The 10001-nt window shown below is 40.1% G+C and overlaps 1 protein-coding gene across 1 annotated transcript; it reads left to right on the top strand.

Annotated features, from left to right (window-relative positions):
- The first annotated feature begins 2243 nt into the window (after positions 1-2243).
- On the top strand, positions 2244-4448 carry tpbgl (trophoblast glycoprotein like). Its single transcript, XM_026182339.2, has one exon. It carries the CDS (start codon positions 2546-2548, stop codon positions 3605-3607), a length of 1062 nt encoding a protein of 353 aa, XP_026038124.2. The 5' UTR covers positions 2244-2545; the 3' UTR covers positions 3608-4448.
- The last annotated feature ends 5553 nt before the right edge of the window (positions 4449-10001 follow it).

The raw sequence follows: 10001 nt of genomic DNA, 5'->3' as shown, positions 1-10001 counted from the left end.
GCAGTAAGACCATTTTCCAACATTTGTTATCTTGTTGTGCCCTGTTGTTTCTGTGTCTCGGTTTCTTGTTCTCCCTCTCCCTCTGTCTATATTTACATCCCCACCATAACCAGTTGTGTCCATTTGTTGCTGATGGAGTGCTCTTGAGAATGACAGCGCACTACAATCAGCTCCAGACTCCCCCTGGTGCTGTGGTCTCTGTGATAAGCACCAGTCTTCCAACTGTCCTTAAATGAGTAATTTTTAATTTAGTGAAATCACAAATTGAGAATCTAATTTTCTTGTCAGGTTTGAGGAAAGATCAATACCAATATTATACTGAATTTTATTTACTTAGGGTAAAAAATCAATCATAATCAATAGATTGTATTTACACTAACACAATTTCTGTGCAGATGCTTTTGCTCAGATAATCTGATTTACTTTTAAACTGGAGTTTGTTTGTTTTTTTCATGAGTTGGTACTCTTATTTTCATTTTATGTAAAGTTCTATATCAAAGTGCATAGTGTTGTTTTGGGCAAGAGTGTGGTTTCAACTATGCGTCAGTTTGGAGAAAGAGTCAAACCAAGTCCACGAAGAACTGGCTTTCTAAGACTGGTGTGAAAGATTCTAGTCATGTATAGCCCTGCTGTCAGTCTCATCCAGTGGCTTGAGATGAACTGATGAGCAGTGAACACACATCACCGCAGCCAGAGTCCAACTGTTAGGATAAGACTACAATCAAAATGAGATTACAGATACATGTTTTGCTGTATAAGAACAGAAACACACACAAAGAAGAAAAAGAAAGCCAAAGTTTGATTTAAACTTTTATGTTGTTGATAGGCCGTTGTTGTAAATTTGTGACTGATGTAATGAACAGAAACAGCAGCAGGTGGGAGAGTGAATGCTACTAGAGTTTCTTTCTTTCTCTGCCCTAGTTTGTCATTTTTCTGTTTCTTTTGCTCTCCAGTTCTTTCTTCTTCTTCTTTTTTTCCTGCCCTCACTTTCCTTCTTTGTTTGTGCCCACAGAACTTACTGCAGTGCTCTGCCGTATGGAGGCATCCATGCTACTGACCCCTGGGCAGTCTCTGACTTTCCCCTTTTTCTCATCTTTAGATCTTTAGTTTCTTAACATTTAAAATGGAATAAACCTCTTTCCTCCTCTGTTCTCTCCTTCCTTTGATCATTTCAACTTAGGCTACTTCCTTTTGAACACAGAACAACACAATATCCCTTAGAGTCAAGTACTGCTCTGTGGAGCTGTCCAGGGTGCTGAAGCTCTAGTTTGTTTATTAACTAACCTTTTGACCAACACATAATTATGACTGAAGAATAAATACTCCTGGCACATTTGCACAGTTTCTGCTTAATATACAAGCTACATTGAACAATGTACTCTGCCATGGTACCCTAGGACTAATGTTTCCAGATTCCTTACTGCGTAATTAGAGTATAATTCACTTCATCCTCATTAGTCCCAGAAATAAATGTAAACATCAGTTTTTTCATCCTCTGGTTTCTGGGTAAGTAATGAGACAAAATGACCGATCAGTCCCGCATGTCACTCCAGCATCACAGGCCAATGCAAAACTCTGATTTTGGAGCTGCTTATTTATTCAGGCTTATTGATTTGTTTGCCAACTCTGTACTGTAGACGTGGGGAGCGTGACCAACTCTCCAAAAGTGAGTTTTCTTTTTGTGGAAAATTGATTAATTGGAAGGAACTGACCAAGGCCCCATTAAACATTCTGCACTACCCAGGCATAATTACAGCAACTCATTTGCAATGAATGCAAAATGTAATTCAAGCCTATAATAATGTAATAATGGAAACAGCATGAATGGGGAGGGGGAAAAAAACCAATAGCCTTGGAGATAAATGACTGTACAGCTATCCAGTAATGGTAAACAGTGTCCCATTTAAAATTTGTAGAATGAGCTCCATGGATTCAATGAACAGTTCTGATTATTACTGTTATGAACATTAATATTTTGTTTTTGGTATTGAGGATTTTTCACTGGTGAGCATTTAAGAGAGTATTTCTTCAGGAAGAAAAGCTAACATTAACATTAAAGTCCATCCTTCCAGTGATTCCAACCATTTTCAGGGACTCATGTGATCTATTCTTCTTCATATTCCCTTTTTAGCAAAACAATGAATTCTAAAGGAAGAGGGCTCAGAAGAACATTAAGCTTGCCGTGCATATCTCTCTCTCTCTTCCCCTCTACCCCCCGCCCCCGCCCCTCCTCTCTGTGACAGACGTCAAAAATACCACCAAGGGAGCGCGGATCAGAAGCTTTCCACGCAGCCACACTTCACACTTGGCCGTCTTCAGCCGTTCTCATGCGTGCAAATCTCAAACAAAACTCATCTTTACTGCAGAAAAACACGACTCCAAGGTGACAATGAAGAAAGCCGTTTATTTCTATCCCGTCTGCTCCAAGTAAAGGCAATACGTCCGACTGACACGACTTTACACGCCTGTGAGAGGATCGGTCACCTTCTTTGCAACACCCATCGGCATATTCCTGTTTTGAGAGAAGGGGGGAAAGAGGGAGAAGATGTGGATCTTTTACAGTTCGGACAATTCAAAGTGTATCTTTTCTATTTGGAACCAGTGGTGTTTGTATTACGCAGCAGTGATGTGTTTGTTGTTTTCGCCCGTAAGGATGGACGACGCGTGCCCGTCGTCCTGCATCTGTACCAGGGGTTTGAGGACGGTGACCTGCCGTGACGGGGACTACACCGAGGTACCCAGAGACGTGCCAAAGTGGACGTCCACCTTGACACTTACGGGGAGTAACATCTCAACTTTACAGCGTGATGCGTTCATGACCAACGGCACGGAGTTGGAAATGACAACACTCTCTCTGTCCTATAACGGGATACAGGCTATTGAACCTTACGCCTTCCTGGGGCTTTCCCGGTTACATTCGTTGGATCTTAGCCACAATCAGTTGGAGTTTATCTCATCCAGGGCTTTCCATGGATTACCCGATCTGCGCTCTCTTAACCTGAATTACTCCGTTTCTCCTGCGGCCACCGCGCAGCTCTCAGATGCGCTCAACACACAAAGTTTGCGCAACCTGCACAGACTGGAGTTGGCGGGAAACAAGCTGACGTCTATCCCCCTCGAGAGATTAGATGTCTTTAACCTCCACGAGTTGGTGCTGATTAATAACTCAATAGAGATCATCGGGGAGGAAAATGTAACCAGTTTGTACCAACAAAGGCGCATACGCGTCTACTTGTCTTTAAATCCGTTTCGGTGCAGCTGTGAACTGGAGGCGTTTTACTACTGGCTGAAGAACTCGTCCCAGTGCCTGGATGCAGGGCGTCTCCTGTGCAGCGAGCCAGAGGCTAAGAGGGGGATTCCCGTGGAAAAGCTCCGGGGAGAGGAGGTTGATTGTATGAACGAGAACCTGGAGGCGGTGTCATATGTTTTCCTAGGTATAGTGTTGGCTCTCATCGGGGTGGTGTTCCTGATGGTACTTTATCTCAACCGGGGAGGCATCAAACGGTGGCTCAACAACATCAGAGAGGCCTGCCGTGACCAGATGGAGGTATATCATTACCGCTATGAGCAGGACTCTGACCCCAGACTGGCCAACGTGGCTGTTTAACCAGTCGAAACATCAATCCAGTGCTACATAGTGTGAGGACAGACGATATTACCAGGATAACTTATTTATCAAAGACTGTGGCCTTGACCTGTCACAACTACAACTGATGGTTTTTTAAAACTAGTTTCATCACGTTCAGCCCATGAATTCACTCTGGGAGATGCACAGAGCCAAAGGCAGTTAAATATAAGTAACTGTTCATCCAGCACAACTAAATACTTCAATCTTCTCAGCAGTGTTGTACATATTGTATATAAGTATCTCCTCATAGCAGAAATGCTTTCCATCTGTTGTGTTATCTTACACAGCCCCACTTGTTTAGTATTTACCCTCAGTAACCGTCCAAAGCGCACAGTAAAGGTCCATCAAATTTCCAATTTGAAAAGCTGAGTCAGCGTTATTACCCAAAGCTGCGGCCCCTGCTTAATATTTTACATTCAGGAGAACCTGCGCAGAGAGCAAGACTGCTTTTAATCTACCAGGGAGTGCATATTGTCAGAGAAGGAAACTCATTTGGCATTTTTTTTATGGAGTGCCATGTTTGTGGAATATGTTACACACCATGTTTTCACGAAGACCCTTTTATCTCAGAGAAGAACGTGTGTCATTTGACACCAGATCAGCTTATCAGTAAAACTGTGGAAAAAGTGAAAGAGAGACCAATTTTAACCGTGCATGTGATTCCTGTAGGCATAGAAAACCAACCAAAACATTAATAAAAAGCCAAACAAAAAAAAAGAAAAATCATGAGTTTGCAGTGTGTCTGTACATTTTATCATCACTGTCAGGGAATGTAGACTTCATGCAGCACTATGTCAGACATTAAATGTATTTTTTTCCTGCTGTGTTTCTGAATGAGTGTGCAAGCTCCCGGTGAAATTTGCAGAACATGTGACTTCACAAACTAAAGTGAGGTGTCACATTGTCATCGGGGTTTAAGGACTAGAGGGAAAGACTGGAGAGATATGACATAAAAGTGCAGTTGTGTTAATCACATCAGGACTGTGACTAATAACCTGTAAAGACTGATCATGGTAGTCGGTATCTTTATGGCTCACGGCTGATCGACCTTCTTAGCTAAAGGTCTCCATTACAGTCAAGGTCAATTACTAAAGAAAAACAAGGTAGAGGGAGGGCCCAGGTGGATCACTGTGTGTATATGAAATGAAAACAAACTGTAGCTATGGATTTCTAAACAAGCAGTAGGTTATTTTCCGTTGTCAGATCATTAGTGGAAGGTAAGAGAGTGAGTAAATCAACGTACTGGGCATACCAACTAACCAAGGAATCAGTGTAGCAGCTGTTCCTCCCTCATAAATCATAACAAATGTGATTAATACACCTGATTAAAGACAATGAGGCGAGAAAATTAGAATCATCCACACCGCACTGGATGAACAGTTCTAACAAAAGGAGCGAGGTGATGATTAGCACTTTCCGGTGGAGAGAGGGATCAAGCAGTGACAGATCACTGTGATACAGATGGCCCCCTCTCTAGACAAGCTACAGTTATTTATGTCTTCATCTACAGATTAAAATATTACAATATCTGCATGTTTAACGTAAACTTCCAGTTAAGGGATTAGATAATGAATACATGGACAGATTTTTTTAAAGCCATTTTATTATGTCAGCAGGAGGACGCACCTTTACGTAACAAAAGACTGTGACACCGTGCCACTTCGTGACATGCCACTGTACCATACGCTGTCATGTTGCATATGAAGTCTGAGGTGATAAAGCTAATCACCAGGACAGCAGTGTTCAAGGATAAAAGCTTTTGTGTGCTGTATATGCATGTTCCACGTCTGCAGCCATGCCAGCGGCTCTGCGAGGCTGCACTGAAACACATTGGCGCTTTGAGCTCAAAGCTACCAGCAGTTCACATGTTCACTGTTATGATGCTGATGTCAAGCGCGTATAATTTACAATATTTACAAACCTTAGTTTAGTGCGTTAGCATTTGTCAGAGTTCACGAAAATGAAGATGGTAACCATGTAGATTTGATTGCTTACATGTATATCGAGTCATGAAAGGACAAACTGGACTCATGAACATTTTAAGATCTTTGGCATTAGATAAAAAGTTGGAGGATGGTGACCAAGAATGTTTTATTGCTCTCCAGCATTTCAGTTTGTGGGAAAGTGGTGGGGCAGGCCATCCCCGGAGTAACATTACCACTGTGCCTGAAAATGAAGAATCCAGGCTTAATTCAAAGTGAGCACTGTTGACAAGTAACAACCTATAAAAGTCCATAATTTGAAATGTGTGTTGTTATTCTGTCAAAACCAATTTTTTTAGTTGTTCTTAGAGATTCGGCTTAATCTCATAACAATGTGCTACATAATGAAATGCAAGATTGCTGAAAGCACACTGTCTGAATTTTTCAGGCCTTTGTGGTGTTACTACGAGGTCCAGAATATGAATAATGGATGTGTGGATTTTAAGCCGTTGTTTACAAATGCAAATAAATGTGAAAAAGCTAATGAAATGCTAAATCATCCCCAGACTAATGGTTCGGGGGGTTGCCTTTGGGCAAACTAATTCTGTTCTTAGACATTAGAGAACACAAAGCATTTGATAACAACAGTAATAATAATGAAGGAAGACTGATGGAATATAGGGGATAATGTTATAATGAGACAAAACTGAGTTTCTTAACTTACAGTATGTGCTTCTGGTTTCAGTTTAAATGCTGGGCTTGTGTGCCTTTAAAAATCCAGAAGTACAAACCCACACAAACTTGACTAGAGCCAGTTGGGATCATATATTTCTATGATATTCACAGTTATATCCCCCATGATCAGTCCTGCTACTTCATTTAGTCAAAATATAATCTCCTTTGCAATTAATTTTATTCCAAACTGAAATCAACATAAATCAATGATCTTCCTAATTTCTGTTTAATCCCGACCTTGACTATGTCTCCTTTATCTTTCTTCTGCGTGCTCTCTGCCTCTTTGACCATCACCTTTTTCTATTTTCTGGAGTCCTGGGCCATAAATAAACAGGTGGAAACAACAAACATCTTATTTTGTCTTATTAAAGTATCCAGACTTGCTTCACAGCTCAGCGCTCTCAGTTTTCTTTACCCGTCATTTCTCCTCTTTTTGGTTTCTTCATTTTTCTACATTCTGCTTACAATATCAGACCTCTGTACGCTTGCACCCCCACCCTTCCCCGCTCTGCCTATTCGCTCCCTCCGCTCCTCTTCATTCAGGTAAATGACTTTATCCAGTTGAGTGACTTTGTAAGGATGCAGAGACAGGGTTTAACTGAGCCCAGCAAAAGGGAGGGACAGAGGAAGAAAGATAAAGAAAAGGGGAACAGAGAAAAGATTCATTAGAGTTCTACTGTCCAGGCTACAAATGCCCTTGCCTTATGCAAAACGATGACTCATCGCCTTGCTCTATATATGAATGTCTGGGAAGCCAAACACAACTGCTGTCTAAGAGAGACCAAACAGCAAAAATGTTATCTTTGAATATTATTTAACTCAATCATGAGCACCTAAACCTTTTTAAATGACCTCTGTCATTCTTTCATAGGAGCATTCGGATGTCTCGCTTTGCAAATGCATCACTAGATGTGACAAAATCAAGATGCAATGAGTCACAATCAAATAAGATGTTTGCACCCTGTCTCTGTAAAACTGGTTTCCTGGTCTGCTGAGTGTGTATGGAGATGAGTCTGCCAGTTTGTATTCTGTTGATTACTGGTTATTGATTGCTTCTGTTTGAATATAAGAGAAACAGTTTGGCTTTGTAGGATTGTAGGATATGGGAAGGAGCAATGTTGCTGCAGACTGGGGTAGACTGTAAACACAAGCGAGTTAAACTTATTATAATGTCCAGCAGCTAAAGGGGGTTTTCAGTGGTAATGTGTTTAATGAGTGCTGAATGGCAGTTTTCCTCATGTGGAATAATGACTGAACAGAAAAAAATGACATGCTGTTACCTGTTTCTGAGTTTTATACATGCTATCTACTCAAACCCATAGGTAGTGTTTTTTAGTACACCCAGGCTTTGTTCACTTTGTCTTTAGAATGACCGTAATTCCCGGTGGCAGAAATTCAACAAGATGTCTGAAATATTCCTCAGAGATTATTGGTCCATATTGACATGATAGCCTCGCACAGTTCCTGCATCCATGATGTGAATCTCCTTTTCAACAACATCCCAAAGGTGCCATATCTGTTGACTGTGGAAGACATTTGAGGATAATGAAAGTACTTCATTTTATTTGAGCTTTGTGACATGGCATTGAAATGTGCTCAGTTGATACTAAGGGACCCAAAGTGTGCAAAGAAAATTTCCCCACACCATTATTACACCATTGCCACCAATATGAGCCACTGACAGATGCATCATGGCGGGATGGAGCCATGCTTTAATGTTGTTCATGTCAAATCTGACCCTGCCATCCAAACGTTGCGACAGAAATTGAGTCTCTTCAGACAAGACAACATTTTTCCAATCTATTGTTAAATTTTTGTGACCCCGTGTGAATTGTAGCTTCCACATTTTATCGCCACAAGTGATTAACCTCAAATTGTTTCTTCAATTTGAGAGTCATAACTTTGATTTAGTAGGATTTCAGAAATTTTTATTTTAGTCCCTCTGTTTTGTATTGAACAGCAGGACTTACTGCTTCACTTTTTCAACCATGTCCATACTGCAGGAATCAGAGGACAGGATGAGGCAGAAAGGATTTTCCTCCAAACTATGGAAGGGGAGTGAATTTTACTGTTGTTTGGGGGGTGAGGTGGAGGAAGGTCAAACATCAGAACAGGAAAGTGAAAACTCTGAGCAGCTAAAAGTTTGATTTCTTCTTTTATCCTTTCAACTTATTTAATTGATAATATATATGCTAAAAATGCATTAAACTGTACAAGTCTCTCTTTTTCAGGCCATTATCTGTAAACTCTAGAGATGCTTGTGAGAAAAAAATCCCAGGAGTAGTAGTTTCTGCAAAGCCACCTCACCTTTCATCCCACACTACACATTTCTCCCTCGTTCTGATGCTCAGTTTGAGCTTCATGCTTATGCCCACGTTTACATGGCTAAATGTACTGGGTTACTGCCATGTTATTGGGTGATAACATTAAAAGTTTGCAAGAACAAGCAGGTGAATAGTTTTATCTAAAGAAGTGGTTGGTAAGTGTATATCTTAATTCATGTGATGCAATTAAGTTGTATGGAAATACCTGACTGACTGATAGCATGTCACTTCAGTCAGGTATACTTTGGGGGTCAATATCTGCTGCATTTTTTCAGCATTAATGATAATGACATGCACAAGGTTTAGGATTAGAACAACAGCAAAGCACAGATGTGCTGTGACAACAGGCATAATTCAAATGAGGAGATTACTCAATATTCTCGTGCCATACTGGTGCTTGATGAATCTGTTACATTTCATTGTTAGCAGAATTGGTTCAAGATTAGTCATCAGCCTCTAATCAACCTAGTTTGGGATACCTGAACTGTAATTTTATGCTGTTAATTCCACTGTAAGATACATGAACCATATGTGCTTTTTTAGCAAGAAGGTAAAATTCATTAAATTTTGCTCAAAAAATAGAACGAGATTAAAATGTTGCACATTTTATTCTGTTTTTTAAATAAATACAAATCAAGCACATTAATTTAGGATGTTTTTTGTTCTTTCTTTCTTTTAGACAAACATCTGCTTAATGCCTTTGTAATAGGACTGAGACTGCCATATCTTCTTGATCCTAGTGTGGAAAGCTTTTATTTCACTTGGTATTCAGCGGTAGAAAAGATGTAGCAAAAGGTTTCATTATTCACTCAGAGCAAGTGTGCGCTTCTATCTGTCATCTCTTTTAGTTTTTCAAGGTCCACATGAAATGTGACTCCAGATTTAGAGTAACATACACTTTTAATATGTATAATTAGCCTTTTAAAAATGGCTATGTTTACTTTAAATGACCACTTTTTAATGACACATCATTAGTGGCCTTCCCAAATATTTCCTCCCAGTTTTAATTGTTAGAGAGCAGGTTTGGGAATCCTAACAGGTTCTTATGAGATTAATTAAGGCAAAATTTAGACAGCAAAAGGTTTGTTTGTTACAGGCAAGGTCATTAGGCAGCATCCTGTAGTAATGTCATCACAAATGGAGCTCATTTGGGAAAATCCCAGGAGTCAGAGAAGCAGAAGCGATTTTTTTTGTCCAGGGTCACTGTGTCCTGTTTGATTTTTTTATGCACTCACAGGGAATTCAGTGTATCTCGTATCCCATTGAATTACTTACTTTGTATATATAAACCTAATGTACAGTAAAATGTGATTAGTATGAGACACAATTAATATGCATACAGTATATCTCAGATAATTATTAAACGATCCAATAATCCCACCCTAAACACAC

This window comes from Astatotilapia calliptera, chromosome 10 (assembly GCF_964374335.1).
Source record: "Astatotilapia calliptera chromosome 10, fAstCal68.1, whole genome shotgun sequence".
In the NCBI taxonomy this organism is placed as follows: Eukaryota; Metazoa; Chordata; class Actinopteri; order Cichliformes; family Cichlidae; genus Astatotilapia; species Astatotilapia calliptera.
Note: the sequence above shows the minus strand (reverse complement) of the source record. Positions and strands in the feature narration are given on the sequence as shown.